At 39.3% G+C, this 21,946-nt stretch overlaps 1 protein-coding gene across 1 annotated transcript; it reads right to left on the bottom strand.

Moving 5' to 3' along the window:
* Window positions 1–5,358: 5,358 nt before the first annotated feature.
* Window positions 5,359–7,173, bottom strand: LOC124257195 (ankyrin repeat domain-containing protein 17-like). The gene has a single exon (XM_046691213.1). It carries the CDS (start codon window positions 7,171–7,173, stop codon window positions 5,359–5,361), a length of 1,815 nt encoding a protein of 604 aa, XP_046547169.1.
* Window positions 7,174–21,946: the final 14,773 nt, after the last annotated feature.

Below are 21,946 nucleotides of genomic sequence, written 5' to 3' on the forward strand. Positions count from 1 at the left end.
TACGTTAATGTTGGTGAGTATAATTTTAAGTTACATCTAGATCAACGCCAAGCTGGTATCATGACTATATAACAGTAAATGATAAAGACTGTTTCAGGATATAGAGGTCGTTTGGCAGATACTGCTTATGGGAATAGTTCCATCTCATTTAGTTCTCTTGACAAAACTGGAGTCGATGATTATAGTTTTATGAAAATGTTTCAAGCTATAATTGGATGGTGATTATCTGATACTATTGCTCATAACAAGGACTGACATTTAGTGTGGTGAAGAAGATAAGTCCCAAGACCATTTTCGATAACTCTTTATTGAACATGATCCCAGTTACTGGACGACATCCTACTTCAGACCTAGATAAAGGATCAAATTCACATACCACCAGGTAATGAGTACATGTGTAGATTCAATCAGAGTGTGATCCGTTTCTAGATATCGGTAAAGTGCTTCAGCATACCAAATGTCTGTTCATTGGAACATGTGTCCAAGATGGGTTTGAAGATGCATCAGTATTGAGTAAGTAAGTTAGGTTAGTAGTCCCGTTGAACAATTACTCTCACAATTTGCAGTTAACACATCTTGTCCTCTATACATTTTAAAACGTGAGTGAGAGAGTTTAGTTTTACGCCGTACTTAGGCATATTTCAGCTATATGGCGGCGGTCTCTAAATAATCCAGTCTTGACCAGACAATCGAGTGATCAACAGCATGAGCATCGATCTACGCAACTGGGGCATGATGAGTGGAATCACACCAAACAGACAAACTTTACACCATAATCTACATATAGAACGAGATGTCATAGATGCACAAGCAAAAAAACCACACTGCACTATGGCCATCTTTCATTTCATTCCAGTCAAACTTTCAACATGGTTTGACACAACGGACTACCAGAAATGTAACAAAAAATGACATAAATGGTAAAAGTATAAATTCTTTACTACCAGACGGAATTGTTACAGTAAAATCAAATCAAGCACTTTCAGACAAATCCGCCCTGGAAAATGGCATCCCACAATGAATCATCATGATTGACGGCATTTTGCCCAAAGTAATCCAAACAAGTAATAGTAGGAAAGCCAAATTAGCCATTGTTTTGGCCAAGGTCGGAAAATTGATGAAGAAACGAAACCTGGCATATAAGTTCTATGGACCTTCCAGCATAACATACTAAAAGTCCCCATAAATCCCTAAATTCACAGTGCACAGATATAATGGATGATAGTGCACGTGTATAAAAATACTTTAAAAGTAGAAAATAATTATTTTCGGCCTGAAACTTTTGAAATGAAATTTAATTGGTCTTATACAGGCATGAATAAATTGCTGTACATATTTCATTTAAACATTTAAATTGAAACTAGCAAAACGGGAAATTTCATTGATTTGCATACCAGCCAGATTACTGTGTTGCCCCCAACCCCTATCCACTCGCTTTGTAATAACCAGCATGCATGAGTCTTATCACAATAATATTCATCAAAGTTACTGATAAGTAAACATTTTACTACTTTCATGGCAAATTGAACATTATCTAAAAATTTTAATATAATGACTATACTTATAATTATAATTTCATTTCCATTGAAAATCGCAACAATTATAAAAGCACTGGTACTTAACCAACAATTATTTCACAAAATCCCACGAATGGCTGAAACAATTCCCTCAGGCGGTAAACTATCACTTGCTCTTTTCTTCCATAATTGCTCATAAACTATGGTCTCCCACTTAAGGGGTCCTAAGATGCATAGCATTGATCAAGGGTTTGATTTTTTGTCAGCGAATAGTTTAACACGAACAGTTGAACAGCTTCCATTCACTGAAGCAAATGCAGTAACAGTTTTCTAAAGTTTCTAGTTTGATGGACCAATTTGATTTGATGGTTTGTGAGAAATCGATTGCTTGTGCTTTTCACAACATTTCTATCCTTGCTTCCATCATTTCTCTTCATGATAGTTTTGAGAGGGTCTCTAGCAATGACATAGTGAAGCATATCCACATTTCAACCTGCTAGTTCCACTGACAAGTTTTATTTCACGATGGATCCAACAGAGTGTTGTATCATATGCAGCAAAAGTTTATCTCCTGGTGATATTGTCACCCGTCACAAGAGGTCTAACTACCTTAGTGCAAAGTAGTGTCAGGCGCAAAGATGGAACTTCTGAAAAATTATCAGTTCATGTAAATTCCAGTTCATGTAAACTGCCGCAAAGATTACACTCGTGAATCTTCCATTTTAGCAGCTGTGAATCCCTCACCTCGAAAGACTGTGAATTTCAAAATGAATTGCTTGTTCTTTGGAGAAAATTGTGATATAGTTTCAGAGACTAAACAACCTAATGGCAAGAGGGATATTTTAGAACTCCGAACGATTAGTTCCAAAGATTCCATTCTTGAGATGGCTGAATATCGTGGTGATGTGTGGGGTCGAGCTGTTATTGAACGGATATCAAGCGCCATAGATTTAGTGGCTGCCGAAGCCAGGCATCACCATACAAGTCATAAGAAATTCTTTAACAGACCGCGTTCTATCCGAGGGATAGGGTAGACCTGCACATGAAAAACTTAGCAGAGCCTTGGATTATTTGTTTGAATTTCTGGAACAAAATGATGAATGTCAGAATTCAACAGAGGATCTCGTGAACAAACTGAGAGAATTTCATGTTGATGGTGAGAGTGAATGTAGTGAAAAAACCCTGATATCAAAATTGCTATCACTTTGGTGATGGTGTTATCATTTCTAGCATTCGTTGAAGGAAATCGTTATTTTGCATTAGAAACTGGCCACAAGATTCTTAGCGATGCATGGTATTCTCAGAAGTTGGCGAACCCTGAAGAAGAATGGTTGCTCATAGTAATGCGGATATCAGGACATCAGGTCAATGCTTTGTGATACTGACCATCACACTCCTGCTGATGATCCTTTCCATAATCACATGATAAATGTGTCTAAAACTCTCAGTGTTTTTTGGTCGAAAGGATTACAAACAAAGATAAGAAAGCAAAGGAAGGCATCTGTTATTTATCACCAAATACTCTCAGCAACAAGAGAAAGAAAGATTTCTTTCTATGATACAACTTGGTTAAGCCGTGTATATTCACCGACACATTGGATCTAAGCACCTTCTGGATGTTATGTCAGGGTTGGGAGTGTGTTCATCATATAATGAGGCTATTACTTATGAACATGCCTTCGTGCAATTTGCCTTTGACAATGCAGATTTTAATGTTCGCACACTTGGTGGATATGGCACATTTCATAGTATGGGTGGAATCATGTTTGACACACCAGGTAGATCTGTCTGTATATCTGATGTTATCAAGCGTAACAAAGCTGTTTCAGCAAACAATGTCAGGTCTAAGTCAATTGATATTTTGACTTGTTCATTTCAGAGCAAGAAAAGTTTGCTTGGTTCGACTGTTGATGACATTTCCAATGTCAGAAAGCTGACCTCTTCCAGCTCTGTGCATATTCTTTTGGATACGCTTTGGATGAATGGAGTATAGTTGAAATTTGAGGACACTCCCTGCTGGAGCGGATACATGGAGTGTACCAGAAGTGTTGACAATTATGAAATATCCAAAGTGATCCCATTGCTATTTGTCAACTTGCAGGCATCGAATCCAGACGCAGTATATTCTGTGCTGGCATATTCTGCTGACAAGTGCAGGAAACATGGACAGAAAACATGTTTTGTGACATTTGACCAACCTCTATATGAGAAAGCTGTTGATAGTGTAGCTTCCCACCAGAACAAAAGTACTCTAGCTTCAGTTTGTTGTCAGACTTGGTGGTATCCATCTCCTTATGCCTTTCGGTTTAGTCTTTATTCGCCTACATCTCAATTCGCCTACATCCCATTTCGCATACAGAAGCAATGTAGGCTAATTGGGATTAGAAAAATGCACCCCTACTCTTATAATGAACCTGACTCACTGGTCAGTGCCATACTAATTAGGTAAATCTTCCAAATTATCCTTACTCATGTCTAAATTACATTTTAACGACACACATTTTGGAAAAAGTTAGCATAAATGGATAATAATATTAAATATTTTTTTGACGAAATTGGACTTAGTTATATCTGGAATTCCCAAAATTTTGAATGAAAACTAGAAGAGGCGTATAAACAAGTGTGGTTGTCTACGGTAGAACATTCATCAAAAGATAACTTATATAGCTCCTTATCTAACTAAGATTTAAGGTTGAGTAAATATTTGGATATTTTAAATGGTAATTGTTCAAAGGCATTGTTATGTTATGAAACAGCAAATCCTAACTTACCCATTGAAACAGGCCGCTGGAGCAATATTCAAAAACGTGATAGAATATGCAAACTTTGTAATGGAAAGGACATTGGCGATGCATTTCATTATTTATCTATTTGTTCCCACTCTATAAATGCAAGAGTTAAATATTTAAAGCCATATTTTATTCCAAACCAAATTTCATAATATGTATACAATGTATTATTCAATAAAATAAGAAAGGTATTCTTAGAAAACTCAGATTCTGTAATATCATAAATGTTTTTCAGAATCTTCGGTAAGAATAACTCCATCTAAATATTTCTATTATCCTTATGCAATCTATTTGCAGATAGATTTGCAATCTATCTATATATATAATGCAATACTTATTCATCTGTATATATGAAATACTCGACTGCACACACTATGTGAATATATTTAATTGTAACATATTTGTAACCTCATATGCCGCTGTCTGTGGCCTGAGTTGAAATAAAGTTCAGTTCAGTTCAGTTAAAATAAAATGAAGGGATTAATGCACAAGCTAAATTGTAAAAGCAGTGATGATAACATATTGAACAAACAATGAGCAAACTACAATGAATGACAATCCAGATTTCTAGTACGATACACTTGAATCACAAATCTAATATATTGGGTCACAAATATAGGATATTAACTCTAAAGAGTCTTGGCATTTACAGTGAGAGCAGATACAGTGATTAAAGGTTGTTTACAATGACAGTCGACGAATAGGCAAGCACGACGATGGCAGACAGATGTACATAAATCCAGTTACGTGAAAAGTCCGTGTGATTCCGAGTCTCACAACACAACAACCAGCCTTTGTATAGCTCTTACACAGTTTTCGAGCATTCTAGCAAAGCTAGGCTGTATCATTATCCACTCTGAACTTTGTGGAAATCCGTCGAAATCGGTGAAAAAATCTATGGCATGATGAAACCGTAAATAAACAGGACTGCCAAGGAAGGCAACTCTGAAGCGCTATCAAAAAGGCTATCAAAAGGCCAAAGCCCATTGATCAATGGATTGATGTGTCAAAAAACGATGAAAGAAATTCTTTTACATATGATAGGGACTCCTTCAACATGGATCGTCTTCCCTGTATGGCCCCTCAACAATGTGTCGTGTGGAAACATACTTCACTATCTGTACATTTTCCCCGTCACACGCCATATTTAGGATGTTATCACCAGCATCATTTGTAATTGTTAGATCTGCCTCATTCTCAACAAGTAAGTTAAAGATAGCCTCATCTCCGCGACGTGCTGCAATCATTGCTGCCGTGCAGTCGTCCCCATCTCGACTGTTAATATCCACAAGTTTGTCTGTCAGGAGCTGCTTGATTATCTCGATACTGTCGTGACAACAAGCCAGATGAAGGATGTTGGCATTGTTTTCATCCAGCAGTGACAGATCAGCTCCCCCTTTCACAAGAACGTCAAACACATCTTTATGTCCTTCACAGGTTGCTTGCATTATTGGTGTCCAACCGTCCATATTCCGACTGTCGATGTCGACAATAGCATGTTTCAAGAGATACTTGATTATCTCAACATTTCCGTTTTCACAGGATACATGAAGTATGGTTTCATTGTAAGTACTCACTAGTGACAGATCTGCTCCTGCCTCCACAAGAACGTCAAACACATCTTTACGTCCTTCACTGGCTGCAAACATTGCTGGTGTCCAACCGTTGATATCCCGACTGTCGATGTCGACAATTTCATGTGTCAGGAGGTACTTGATTATCTCAACAGTGTTTCTTTTACAAGACACATGAAGGATGGTTTCTTTCTTATTGCCCACTTGTGACAGATCTGCTCCTGCTTCCACAAGAACGTCAAACACATCTTTTTGTCCAACACTGGCTGCACGCATCACTGGTGTCCATCCGTTGATATCTCGACTGTCTATGTCCACAATGCCAAGTTTCAGGAGGTACTTGATTATTTCAACAGATCCACTATCACAGACCACATGAAGGATGGTTTCTTTGGCATTATTCACTAATAACAGATCTGCACCTTGTTCAACAAGAAAGGCTAAAGCATCTTTATGCCCAGCATTGACTGCATGCATTACTGGTGTCCATCCATCCACATCTTGACTGTCGATGTCCACAACGCCATGTTTCAGGAGGTACTGGAGTATCCCAACATTACCCCCTTTACAGGCCGAATGAAGGAGGGTTTCTGCGCCATTAGTAATTAGTGACAGATCTGCTCCTGCTTCCACAAGAACGTCAAACGCACCCTTACGTCCCTTACTTACTGCATGCATTACTGGTGTCCGGCCGTAGATGTCTCGATTGTCAATGTCCAGAACTGAAAGTGTCAGGAGATACTTTACTATCTCAACATTACCCCCTCCACAGGCCATATGAAGGATGCTTTCTTTGTCATTACTCACTTGTGACAGATCTGCCCCTTCCTCCACAAGAACATCAAACACATCCTTTTGTCCATCACTTACTGCATACATTACGGGTGTCCAGCCGCTCATTGCACGACTGTTGATGTCCACAGTGTGGTGTGTGAGGATAGCCTTGACTATCTCAACATTACCCCCTTGACAGGCCACATGAAGGACGGTTTGTTTGAAATCATCCACCAGTAACAGATCTGCTCCTGCCTCCACCAGTAAATAAAACACGTCTTGTCTTTTGTATAACGCTGCATTCATTGCTGGCGTCTGCCTATCCATATCTCGGCTGTTGATGCTTGCAATATTCTGTTCGAGGACATACCTGACGATTTCAACATTTCCCCCAAAACAAGCGAAAAAGAGAATGTTCCGGTTTCGATGATCCACTAAAGACAGGTTGGCACCTTCCCTGACAAGTAGGTCAAACACTTCTCTATGTCCCGCTTTTGCTGCGTGCATCACCGGTGTCATGTTGCCCCTCCCCATTGAGTTGATATTTGCCTGGCCTTCAGACAAAAGTTTCTTGGTTCGAGCCAAATCTCCAACCGTGCAGGCATCTAGGAGAGTAGTGTTTAATTCACTATGATTCCATTTTTCTGGAGGAAAACAAACAATCATTCGATAAAACCTGAACAAATCATATCCTAGAAACATGGTAACGCATATGTAGAAAGCATGTATTATCATCTCCAACACCTCAATTATAATTTTATTCGACAGATTTGTTAATATTTGGTTTTTGAAATGAAACGTATAAAACATTAAAGGTAAAGGGTTGTAGATCCATTTCAGGCAGGAAGATTTGTTAACTTGCCTTTGCACGTCTTGTTATTGGAACAACTGGAGTGGCAGATTGCCCTCAGCTTTTTGGCCAGCTCTTTATATCATCACAATTTGATTGTGAATTTTAAACACATGGATTTCGCACAGTGGACGCTAGTCTCACAAGACATGTCATATGACTATACATTTATTCAAAGACACAAATACCTCTAGTATATTAAACAAAAATGGCAAAATTATTAATGATTATCGGTGAGTTGAGTCCTCCTCCTAAAACAATTGGACAAACGCAAATGAAATTTACTTATTGGAACGCTTACATGTTTGACAGAAAAATAGCTTACATATACTTTCTGATTCAAATGAAGGTTACTTATTGGATGATAGACATGATAGTTTACATGTACTGGTTAAATGGAAAATTCTCCAGGAAGAGTAACTCGATTGAATAATTGTACAGCTAGTTTCTATTTTCAAGCAAACCAGCAATGGTTTTACTCTGCTATTCTTCTTAGCTAACTCTTAGCACTTCAGAATAGGATCCAGAACAGTATCTTCTAGAATACCGGATAGCAGCTCTATTTTTACATATATTAACACTTCTAAAATATATTAAAAACACCCTTAACGCAAACAAAATAATATTCTTTTCTGACGCTCTTTCGTATATTCACGAAATTATTAAAAACCGATTCTTGTAAACACCCACTTTCAACAGAAAGTATTGAATTGTATAATGATCATGCTAGTGGTCAATACGACATTGTCGTCTGTTGGTTACCAAGCCACGTTGGAATTTCGGGTAACACCATGACCGACTTTGCTGCTGAGGCAGCACTCAACAAATCTGTAACACCACTGCTCATTCCATACACTGATTGTGAACTCGTAAATCTCACATCCGTGATCTGATGCAAAAGAAGTGGGACACCCAGTTAGGCATTAATAAACTACATGAAATAAAACCAATCACCGGTTACACCTCCTTCTGTTGTCTGTCCAGATGTGAGGAGGTCATTATGCGACGATGTCACATTGACCATACTAGATATACACACGGATATTTATTGAAAGGCGAGCATCCTCCGTTTTGTATTCTTTGTGATGCAAGAATCACGGTCAAGCATGTCCTGCTTGACTGTGTTGATTTTTCCATCATATGGGATAAATACTTCAGTTTCAATTTAGGACCTTTTTAACAATTTTAATTATTATGCAAGCACGACATTGTGTAATACTCGATTCTGATTGGCTGAGAGCTCATCAAAACCGTACTTAAATGGCAGTTTAAGACCGCTAATTAAAGTGACCGATTCACCGGTATGATTACAGTCTAATCCCACAGATAACCTTCAAAACAAAAGCGGCAGAATTCCGCCATACTTCAAACGGAGTCCAGATCTAGCGGGCAGGACTTTCAAATAGTGAACTGTGATGATACCATGTGAACCTGTCGTCACAAACACATGCAAAGCCAAGTCAAATGTTCAACTGAACAACGCGGCAACATAAGAAAATAGTGATTGTAAATGGAAGATGAGTAATGGCGATACTGTTCAGGTTTTACATGTTACGACATTTACCTTTCACACAATCAGTTTTGCCAGTTCGAGTCTCCAGACACCTCATGTTTGGACAAGTCTTCAACTGACAGGAGCCACCTCGGACCTAAAACACGAGCAGGCAGGACAATTGTCTTGATCATATTGTACCGTACATATCTTTATATCTTTAGCCAATAAGTTTACATCTTCTACTATAGGAATCTATTGGAATCTAATTATGCAAATACAGAGAATAATGACGATTCCACCGTGCCATGTTCACCCACGAGTGCATGCTCATCATGCTACATAAAACAACATATGGCAGCATAGCCAGGGTTAAGAAATGGAAAAGAATTTGATGTGGAAACTTTGAGGAGATTGGTTCCAACGCCTGATTAGAAAGAGTTCGAAGTCAAATAGGTTTCTTGTAGAAAAGACATCTGCAACAAATACAAGAGAGTTGCATATAGATATATCTATCACACAGACCCACAGACATACACTGTTTCAAAAAAATTTTTTTTTGTCTGACGTTTGTATAATATAATAGTGACAGCCTTAAGATTTGATTTGTTCGTTCTCGTAAAAATAAATACAAAACCTTTTCACTAGTGGCATCAATATCAAATACTATTGGAAATGTTACTGTTAAAAGGACATTTTCTGTTTCTATATTGCATAATTGACAAATTTATTTCGATTTTTCAATGGACAGTTTTCTGCCTTAATTTACAAATAGATAGACCAGTTCTGTGCATTCTTTCACATATTGAATCTGGAAAGACATTCAACTTAATATTCCATTAACCTGGACTCTTTTGGTATATTCTTCGGCGGTTTGTAGCAGGCTTCTCACGATAAAATGTCAACAAGCTAGACGAATCTGTGATTATTCGACCAACAGGTTGGTAGTGGCATGGTACAGTTTGGCAGCAAGAAGCAGTGGAATTTACACCATGACCTACCAACTCCACTTTCTGCAACACTTTCCTGTAACTCAGTGAATGGGTGTGTGGGGTAATAGTCATCGTCGCATCGGGAATGTTTCAACCTTATCGTGACCAGAACCAATTTGACATTGACAAGGATTTAATGTATACTATAAAACCTGTCGTCAAGGGACAGTAAAACAACTGTGGCATCACAGTTAGATTTAAACTTGGCATTTAATGTTAAAATAATAGCACCATACGGACAATATACAATGTAAATACAAGCTTTAGATCGCCAGCAACTGCAGGCAGATCACCATACTGAAGTCCACGGGGATTCATAGTACTTTTGCTACCTGCATGGACCCTAGCTGGATTTATATCGTCCTTTTAGATGTTGGCGATTGTGCTCAAATTTAGCCATCACTAAACAAAACAAATATACAGCGATAGCAAACGGTAGATTTGAATTTACTTCGAATGCTTTGGGACTTACGTACCCCCTCAGGAAGACTCTAATTTTAGTATGATAGTGTGACAGATTTTAGCAACAACAAGCAGTGGGGTTACCTAGACGTTCTGTTAAATCCACGTTCTGAAACACTTTCCTGTAATTAAACAACCTGCAATTTGAAATATGAACCCTTAGTGTACTGACTTTGTCTGTGAATGTTACATTTAAAGCAGCAATACCAAGAAATACATTCAAAGTTTTTTTTCGATTTGGTGGTGTCTGATTCTAATTTGGAAAGCATTTCGAATCACTCTCAAAAGTTATGGCCTATATAACGGGCTCTCTGCTGTAGATCCATCCATCAGCGAAAGTTTATAAAGTAGTTTGACTTCTTGTTCCTGTGCAATACTACGGTCCCCGAAGTCGTGGTAAAAAACCACGGACAACAAAGTAGTGGTAACAACTCTTCCAAACGCATATGCAAGGTCAGGGCAAAAGAATAGCCAGTCTTGACTTTACTCAGAAGCAAGTTATTGTCGGCGTATAGGTCAAAATAATTATTGAAATCATGTGAATGGACCACTGAACACCAAGTGTTCATGAACAGGGTAAGTATGTCAGGTACCATTCGCCCTTCACACACTTGGCCTAAAATAGTATTTACAGCCATTCGTCACCACTCGCCCCTTTCCGTAACCTTCATGAAGACTCGTCCCATTCGTTACCACTCGCCCCTTTCCGTAACCTCCAAGAAGACTCGTCCCATTCGTCACCACTCGCCCCATTCCGTAACCTCCAAGACGACTCGTCCCATTCGTCACCATTCGCCCCTTTCCGTAACCTCCAAGAAGACTCGTCCCCCGATCGAAGAATGTTATGTGCGAAAATACAACAAACCAATTAGCATGTTCGTAAGGACTGAAGTACTTTGATACGTTGATATATATGATATAATAGTCCTATGTAGTTAAATCGCTTATTACCATTTGTGATTGTTTTCAAAAATGGTGAAAAACACATATCGCCATTTTGACATTATAAAGACTGTAGCTAAAATAGTTGACGTTTGTTTAATTTAATGAGGATAACGCCATGAACTGTGAAAAATTCAAATTATCACGAGCGTTTGTTTACATAATTGCTCTCGTTCTTCGAATTGAGTGACCCACAATTTGAAAGCAAATTAAATCTAGCACATTATTTAATCGTTGCTTTTATTTTAATTGATATATAGATTTGTGTCCAATTTGATGGCATCTGACGATGGTGTAAATCCTTCTCCTTCACAGTTACAATGTGTGAAGCCCATGAAGCTGGAATATTGCTTAAAGCGGCGCAACACTAAAACGTACGCACTCACCCAATGGAATATTGCCGATTGACATAAAATTTCAACTCACTCACTCACTCTAACGATTTTGCGGGCATGCTTTCGAGATTATACGTGTGCTTTCCGACATGTTTAGATAAAATATATTATCATAAATGGCAACGGGTTGCAAAACAACATATTATGTTTTTATATAAACTATCAGCTGTAATCTTACACACTGTGGTTGCATTTCACTCAACTGGGGGTATTTTAGTCCGACGTTTCTTGGCGTCCTTCTTACTTTTTTTAGCGTATTCTATTAGTGAGTGAGTTGAGTTTGACACCACACTCTGCAATATTCCAGTTATATGGCGGCGGTCTGTAAATAAGCGAGTCTGGAACAATCAATCCAGTGATCAACAGCATGAGCATTGACCTGCGCAATTGAGAACCGATGATATGTGTCAACCAAGTCAGCGAGCCACCCGATCCCGTTAGTCGCCTCTTACGACAAGCATGGGTTGCTAAGGATCAACATTATAACCCGGACCTTCACGGCTACGTATTCTATTAAAGTTTACCAGGTTTATGGCAGCAATAGTATACTTGCAAGTTCATCTGGTAGACATCCTGTAAACTTTTGGATTCTCGAGGAATTCTTCAGTATGATATTATTCTAAACGTCTTTTAGGGCGGTTGGGTAGCCTAGTGGCTAAGGCGTTCGCTCGTCCCGGGTTCGATTCCCCACATGGGCAAAATGTGTGAAACCCATTTCTGGCACCACTCGCTGATGTTGCTGAAATATTGCTAAAACTAAACTAAAACTAAACTCACTCACTTACAAAACAAACTGTGTCTGTTTTTGGACTTATAACAGCGGACATATAATGTTACTTTAATTGCCTATGCAGGAAAGAAAATACCATTTGCGTTTGTTAAACCTGATTTAGACATATACATTTGGAAATGTATGATGAAGAACTGGTAATATTTACGTTAGAACATGTTTTCAACCAATCATCATCCCCATTATAATTGTTTAAAACAGATTTTAGCATTTCTAGTTTTCGTGACAAACAAAGCAACTAAATCATTCAAGGTCCTGTCGTTCTTGTATCTGCGGTGGCACTTTGGAATGACAGAGACTCAGTCCATTAGTATATAGGACTTTTTAGAATGAATTTGTTCATTTCATGGATATGACATATTTGTGCACAACATTGGCTGGCTGGCTGGTTGTGTTGTCTGATGGCCTACCCTTCATGCAAAGGAATATGAAATTCAGGTGAAATTTTTGTAGACACAATGTACACACGTTCTTAACACACAAATATCTTGTAGAAACAATCGACATATGTCGTTAACTCCTAGAGATCATGAACCCAAATGGTCACATGAGGAAACACAACGTTTATCACACTCACACAAACTTACATCTGCCAAGTCCTTAGATCCAACGAAGTGTTGTGCCTCGTTCGTAATCGTATCATGATCCAGTTCTGATAGGTGGCAAGTGAGTGTCGAGATAGTATATTCAATAGATCGACAGAAGCCATTCTCAGCACATTTGAGTTGGCATAATTTGATGCCTATGTTCTTGAAGACTAACGATCTATAAGTCGGTGTATTTGGCAGTTGACAAAAAGCCACATCAAATATGAGGCTTGTTATTAAAGGTAGGAGCATGATCTCATGATCGCCTAAAGACCACTTCGTCATCTTACTGTTTACAGAGCTACATGAAAGTATCATGTCGATGTGTTTCCACACATATGAAATGCTGCTGACTAAAATTAAATATTCAGCATTTTCAAGACTATCGTCTATTTCTGTATTTTTACAGTTTGTCTAATCAGCGCAGTATTCAATTCGAAATGAAATGAAATACTTACAAGGTGTTTTACAAAATGAACTGTCTCTGTTAAGTAGCAATTAACGGGGTACAGTGTTTCCTTATCCGGCATTCTACTTTTTCACTTTAACTATTTCACGGAAAAAGACCATATCATTGGAAAGATAGACTTTCATTGATTTTGCATTTAGATAAACGAATCAGTTTGCATTGTTTTGATGTTAAATATAGGGCCTGTACGACTCGCGAGGCGCTACTTCTAACCCAACCAGGGTCAGACCGACCTGACATGGATCACCTCTGAATCACAGACACCAGAACAAATGCCAAAACCAGAAACAGAAACTGCGCGCAGAAAAAGGGAAAAAAAGAGGCTAGAGAGACTAAAGCAACTTGAACAACCGCCAAACACAAAACCAAAGGCCACCTCTCCCTCAGAGGTCCCCACCGAGGTCCATAACTCCTTTGGCCCTCTGGATATGGAGGTAACTCCATCTCCACCAGACACCAATAGGAGTTCATCAAACGCTTTCTCACGTTCACGTGACATGTCACCAGTGGAAGCACCATGAACCCACAAAACAAGATCCAATGGAATTGCAGGGGACTTAAGATGAATTATAATGAATTACAGTTATTGATTCAAGACTTCAAACCATCCGCGTTTTGTCTCCAAGAAACCTACCTAAAAAGGACTGATAAATTTGACATCCGTCGGTACAGTTCCTACCACTCCTTTTCTCCCTCCGGTGTAAAAGCTACAGGAGGCACTTCTATCCTGGTGAGGCAGGGCATCCTCCATAGCCCTGTTCCACTTAACACCAATCTACAAACTGTTGCTGTCCGCATGACTCTGAACATAGGGTTTACACTATGTTCCCTCTATCTCCCTCCCACCTCAACTGTTCGCCTATCAGATCTTCAGAACTTATACGATCAACTCCCAAAGCCTTGCATAATCATGGGCGACTTCAACGGCCATAACCCCCTATGGGGGAGTACTGATACAAATAGTAAGGGAAAGGTCCTTGAAGAGTTTCTCTCCAATAATGATGTATGCATCTTGAACGATGGATCTAACACCTACCTCCGTCCTGTCACTGGATCATACTCTGCTCTCGATCTATCACTTACAGATTCTAATCTTTTAAATGAGTTCGAATGGTCGGTCCATGACGACCTTTGTGGAAGCGACCACTTCCCAACAATTCTTACTCCTATCAACCCACGGATGAACCACCATCAACAAGATGGAATTTTACTAAGGCCAACTGGCCTTTATTCCAAACCCTATGTTCAGAAAAACTTAAGCCAGACAACTCCAGGAGTGTTCCTGACCCCATGGAACTATTTTCAGACGTCCTAAATGCCATCGGGGACAAAACTATTCCTAAGTCCTCTGCAAACCCGCACATACGCAAACTATGGTTTGATACAAACTGCAAACAAGCTGGGAAAAATAGGAAGAAGGCGGAAAAATATTTCCGACAACATCCTACAGTGCATAACCTGAATGCTGTTAAAATGACAAATGCCAGGGCAAAACGTACCTTCAAACAAACTAAACGCCGGTCATGGAGGAAATATGTGTCAAAAATCAACTCCCGCACACCCATGTCCAAGGTGTGGAACATGATCCAAAAGATTAAGGGCAAAGGGTCAAAATCAGGAGTTCACCACCTGAAAGATGGTGACTCTCTCCTAACAAATAAATCTGAAATTACAAACAAACTTGGCGAAACTTTGGCAAACCACTCCGCCTCATCAAATTATAACCCTCAGTTCCAGAAATACCAAACCCAACAAGAAAAGAAATCAGTCAGTTTTAACTCTGATAATGGGGAGGATTACAACGAAACGTTTTCCCTCCATGAATTACGTACTGCCCTAGGACAGGCTCACGACACTGCGGCAGGAGCTGATAAAATCCATTATCAGCTTCTGAAACACCTCCCTGACTCAGGCTTGGAAACACTACTAAATATATTTGATGACATCTGGACATCCGGACACTTTCCCCCTTCATGGCACAATGCCATTATCATCCCTACACCAAAACCCGGCCGAGATCATACTAATCCCTCAAACTACCGTCCTTTATCACTAACTAGCTGCGTTTGCAAAACCATGGAGCGCATGGTCAACAATCGATTAATCTGGTACTTGGAGACCAAAAATCTCCTCACTGACCTCCAATGTGGTTTCCGAAAAAACCGAAGTACCATTGACCATCTGGTGCGTCTGGAATCATTCATCATAAACTCCATTGTCAACAAACAACATACAGTATCTATCTTTTTCGACTTAGAAAAAGCATATGATACAACGTTGAAACATGGTATCCTAAAAGACTTACACGAGTTTGGATTGAGGGGTAGACTACCTCAATTCATATCTCAGTTTTTAAACAACAGACAATTTCAAGTTCGGGTGGGTTCCACACTGTCCGACTATTTCCACCAAGATCAGGGCGTCCCCCTAGGCAGCATCCTGTCTGTCACACTAACGTTCTGAACAGTTGCGTTGATGGGTCCCTTTTCGTGGATGACTTCAATATTTCATGTCGTGGTAAGAACATGCACACAATAGAAAGGCAGCTACAACTCTGCCTTAACAAAATCCAAAAATGGGCCAATGAAAATGGTTTTAAGTTTTCAAAATCTAAAACAAATTGTATTCACTTTTGTCGTAAATACAAACCACAAAAGGATCAAGACGTATCTTTAGATGGTACTCCCATCAAGGTAGTAGAAGAGGCCAAATTACTTGGACTCATATTCGACCGCCACCTGACATTCTTACCACACATAAAATATTTGAAAACAAAGTGCTTGAAGGCTCTAGACTTGCTAAAAGTAGTCTCAACTACAGAGTGGGGAAGGGATCAGACCACCATCCTTCACTTGTACAAATCATTAGTTCGCAGTAAACTAGATTATGGCTCCGTTGTCTACGGTGGAGCCTGCAAAAGCAATTTAGAAAAATTAGACTCTATCCACCACCAAGGGCTGAGGCTCTGCCTGGGAGCTCTTAGGACCTCTCCGGTAGACAGTCTATATGCGGAGGCCAATGAACCTTTCCTTGAACAACGCCGCATTAAACTCTCACTGCAGTATATCACTAAATTACGTTCAAATGAGTCCAATCAAATTGTGTTTTCAACCCGCTCTTTGAAAACTTGTTTCCTAAACTGCCAAGCCTGGTTCCACCAATGGAATCCGGATCAAACCACACATATCTGCAGCTAAAATTGATCTCAACATCATTGCACCTTACCGACTTCTGTCCTCACCACCATGGCAAATGGTGAAACCACAGGTAGATCTTACCCTCACCAAACTCAAAAAGTCTGAAACAAATCCTTTGGTGTTCCAACAGGAATACAACCAGTTACGTTCTAAGTATAACACCCATAGATCCATTTTCACAGACGGATCCAAGGACGATGGCCAAGTTGGCAGCGCTACAGTCATTGGAACCAAGACTGTCTCCTCTAGGATCCCCGACAACAGTTCCATTTTCACCGCTGAAGCCAAAGCTATCTTCTCAGCTTTGACCTACATTCAACAGCAAAAACATTCCAAAAACTTTATCGTTTTCACAGATTCAGTATCCTGCCTTCAAGCACTTCAAAATGTGACTTCAAGTCACCCAATCATCCTGGACATATTAGAACTTTACAACGACCTTTCTACTGGCCAATGTGACATCGTCCTTTGCTGGTTGCCGGATCACGTCGGCATAGCAGGTAACACCAAGGCCGATGCTGCAGCAAAAGCAGCTCTTGACAAGCCTCTATCTCCACTGCTAATCCCGTACAGTGATTTCAAACCCACTATCAAAAGCTATACTCGGGACCTGATGCAAAAAAGGTGGGACACTCAAGCAGGAAGAAACAAACTCCATGAATTGAAGCCAACAATCGGTTATACCTACTTGGGTTGTCAATCAAGACGTGATGAGGTAATTTTACGACGATGTCGTATTGGCCACAGTCGATTTGCACATGACTATCTGCTGAAAACGGATGGGGATGGACCCCCCATGTGTGTCTCTTTGCGATGAGGTTTTCACCATCAAGCATATTCTGCTTGAATGCGTGAACTTATCGTCTGCAAGGGACTCACATTACGATGCAACAAACCTAAAAGATCTGTTCTCCCGCGTGAGCGCTCATCTCATAGTGAACTACCTGAGGGAAGTTGATCTGTATCATAAATTGTAACTGCGAAATGTAACAACCATAAATTGTAACTATGAAACGTGACTAACAAATTGCCTGCCTTTAAATTTGATGCTATGACTTTCTTTGCTTTTAAATGACAATGTAATCAATATATGTCCTTGAAATAAAACTCATTCCGAGTATGTAGTTACAATGTTTACTAATGCAAACTTGTTCTCGTCACTATATGGCTGGAATAATGCCGATGTGACGTAAAGCCCAACTCAACTAAACTCAACTCACTTCCGGTAGTAAACTGGTTCCCGGCTCCCTTTGTGCGCCTACATACTTCAGGTACCGTATTTTCGGCGACAAGCCTATATTCAAGAACCAGTTCTGGTTCTAAATTGCGCGACCGCCAAATGTGACTTTACTAAATGGGATCAAGTGTACATGCCTTGCTGTTACATCTGTTGACAGTGGTAATATTAAGTGAATTTGGGGATTGTTACATCGGAAATTTGTTATTCCTGGAAGGATCATTGATTCTTTATTGTCAACTGAGACCAGTCGAAAAGGTATGAGGCAAACATTTAAATTTGACATTATGTCACCTAGAAAACACGTCTGCATTGAGATGCTCCAGTATTTTGATGCTGCCCTGAAAGTTATATAAACCTATCTTAATGTGTTCATGTAATGGCCCATTTCTGGTGTCCCCCGCCGTGATGTTGCTGGAATATTGCTTAAAGCGGCGTAAAACCAAACTCAGTCAGTCAGTCAGTCAGTCATGTAATGGCAATTCTCATATCCCAACGCCTTGTGACAAATATATGATAATTAGTATACACACTTGATGCAACATTCATGAAACACGTTTTTGGAAGGTGATAAAAGATATAAATAGATATTCCATTAAGAAATACTCGTGTTCTGTCTCTGCCTAAAGTTGCCAATACTTGGTAGAATGCAACATCACAGGAAAAGAAAACAATCACAGCATTCTCTGACAACCATTAATGCACTTTATCCGTTTTTGGGCGATGGGGAAGTCCGGTGAGTAACACGTTCGCTCGTCACGCCGAAGATTCGGGTTCTATTCCCCGCATGGGTACAATGTGTGAAGCCCATTTCTGTTGCCACCAGAATATTGCTGGAATATTGCTAAAAGCGGCCTAAAATCTCAATCACTCACTCATCCGTTATCATTCATAGTGTCAATATATCACTAAGAACGGATGTAATCAACAGCTGTAGAAGCCAAACGATAGGTGCGCTCGTTCTACTTCTTTCAAAACACGTTTGACATTAATATTGACCAACACTCTGATTCTGTAGAAGTCACACGATGGGTGAATGAGTGAGTTAAGATTTTAAGTTACATCGGCAATATTTCAGCCATATCGATATCGTGACTATAAACAAGTTTTGAATTCTTTCAGTGGCATGTAGAAGTTGTACATTGATGCCCAAGATATTTTTATGGATTAAATATAGAAATTAAGAAATTAAAAAGAAGTTTAATCCATAGAAATATCTGGGACAAGTTTTGAATTCACCATAAATACATATAAATTTTAAAAACCTGTCGACGAAGGTCAGTAAAATCTACTGGAATATCACAGTATCAAGAAATAAAACTAGCATCTCACTCTAAAATTAGATTTCAAATTAGGGCAACACAATATAAATATGGGCTATAGATCGCCAACAACTGAACGTATATCACCATACGAGGGACCATGGGGACTTACATTACTTTTGCTACCTGCATGGAATTTACATCATCCCTTCAGCTGTCAGCCATTTCTGACAATCTAGCCATAAAGTAGAAGAACATATACACTACGATTAAACATAATAGTAGGTTAAAATCTACCTTGAATATGCTTTGGGACTTATGTACCGTCACATGATAATACCGATACACATTTGAATATAAGTATATTCTGTTGCTCAACGGACGACCAACCTTAGATGCATAACAGGATTCATATAGAAATACATGTCGACCCCAACAGATGTATCCTTATTGCTTTTAGAACCAAATGGCAAGAGCGTCAAAACAGATTTCCGGTTATGTCAGTATGATCAGCATTGAGTGGGTGAGTTAGGTTAGTATACCCGTTGTATCACGGCACCTACAGGTCTGACAGCATGGCGGTAGACCTTCCAGAATATAGTTCCCTGTTTAGAGTATTGCCAAATGTACAAAGGGCATTCTACAAGTTCTAAGCCAAATGCATTTTGACTTCTGGAAGAACCAGCACATTCAAGGATAACAGACGTCGAGTACCATAGTATAACATTGATATATTTAATAGGTTTCTAAATAGCGGAAATGTTTCCATTGTATATATAACACATTACATTAAAACATTTTGAGGGATTGGTGTGAAGTAATCATTACTAAAATAAATTTAATTTTGCGTAACCAAATAAATGAAGAATATTACTTATTCTGAACAAAGCGTTTCTTGAGGCTGTTTCCAATCTTCTTCACTGATTGAAACATTTTGTATATGCCGTTTAGTTCCTCAGGGTACTGGTGGAGCAAAGTATTCTTCTGTAAAAGTCTTTGGAAATTGATATGTTTGTGGTACAATCCTCTATGTATGGAGAATGAAGTTTGTACATTCGTATTGATGATATTGATATTCTGGTTTTCAATTCAAATGTGTAAGACAAAATATTTACTGAAAAATAACAATATTCGACGATGGATGTCATGTGAGCTATTTTGTTTATTACCCAGATACAATTCAGTGAAAATGGAGCAAAAGATGTAGCTTTTCCGACCACAAAACAAAACGTCAGATCAGACAAGATGATGTTGCACTGTCGCTACATAAACATCATGTGATGCCGTGAACAAAAGATGACGTCATTGACAATAGACCAGTGAAGATCCGGGGTAGAATAGGTCTAACCATCAACCCATGCTTGCCACAAAAGGCGACTATGCTTGTTGTAAGAGGCGACTTACGGGATCGGGTGGTCAGGCTCGCTGACTTGGTTGACACATGTCATCGGTTCCCAATTGCACAGATCGATGCTCATGCTGTTGAGCACTGGATTGTCTGGTCCAGACTCGATTATTTACAGACCGCCGCCATGGCGATATAGCTGGGATATTGTTGAGTGGGGCGTTTTATTTTAAAAATGCAGCCGAGTTAAAACTTCCCCTGTTTTAAATTCTCAGACTCAGCTTGAAATTTGAGTAAAAACTTAAGTTTGTTTCGAGAAATAGGGCCCTGAATGATACTAACAAACTCAAATTTCTTTAGATGTTGGAATGCTCAATTTTGCAAGCCGCAAGTTTGTTGCCTGGTGGACCTGCACCTATTGCGCTTCGGTCATGAAGTTCGTGAACGTACTGTTTTCCATTTCAAGACAATAATCATTCATGTAGCTATTTTTGAAAGAATTGAGAACGTGCTGTCTCACGGTATTTTTTGCCTTAAAATAAAATATATAAATTCAGGATAATGATGACATCAGAGTTGCTAGCGTTCCAAGGTTTATCCAGATGCAGAGTGACTTGACAGTCAAACTGCACCTGCTTCTATATCGGAGGAACGCATAGCAATTGTAAATAATTGTCACCATTATCCCTTTGTTATTTCATGGGTTGTTCCTGGTTGATACAATAGTCTATAAATTACCTAACGTATATCGGTCTATGACCGGACGGTGGTAATAAAAACACAAGGCTGCCGTTTCATTTAGCCAGAAGCATTTCAGATTGACCGCCGACTTGCTTGTGGGATTATCATTACGTGGTCAGCGTGTCAATCAGGAAGTGACATGCAGCCGGTAACTGCCGTGCAAACAGTTAACTATTGTCTGCAGTATGTCCATGTCTGGCGGCATGTATTTTACAACCTGAGTGAGTTACTCTCGTTTGTGTACGGAAAACCACAACATGGGTACTTTTGTGCATTCATATAAATTTCATATCATAGTTATTATACTTTTGTGTGTGAAATATTAGGGAAATATTTGCACTATAACAGAACTATGACTGTTTTTCAGTGGGCACAGTCCTCGGAAATAAAGTTGAACATAAAAAAACACATAATGAAACACTTACCGCTATACATTCGAGGAAACCTGCACTCAGATGGCCAAGCTTGTACTGTGATCATGGCGCGTCTGCTCGAGAGATGCAAGCAGATGTATGTTCAGCAACGGGCCAA

This window comes from Haliotis rubra, unplaced genomic scaffold, assembly GCF_003918875.1.
Source record: "Haliotis rubra isolate DU_JTF1 unplaced genomic scaffold, ASM391887v1 Scf650, whole genome shotgun sequence".
In the NCBI taxonomy this organism is placed as follows: domain Eukaryota; kingdom Metazoa; phylum Mollusca; class Gastropoda; order Lepetellida; family Haliotidae; genus Haliotis; species Haliotis rubra.

Coding starts and splice junctions, on each gene's coding strand:
- LOC124257195 (XM_046691213.1), bottom strand. CDS start 7,173: ATGACACCGGTGATGCACGCAGCAAAAGCGGGACATAGAGAAGTGTTT.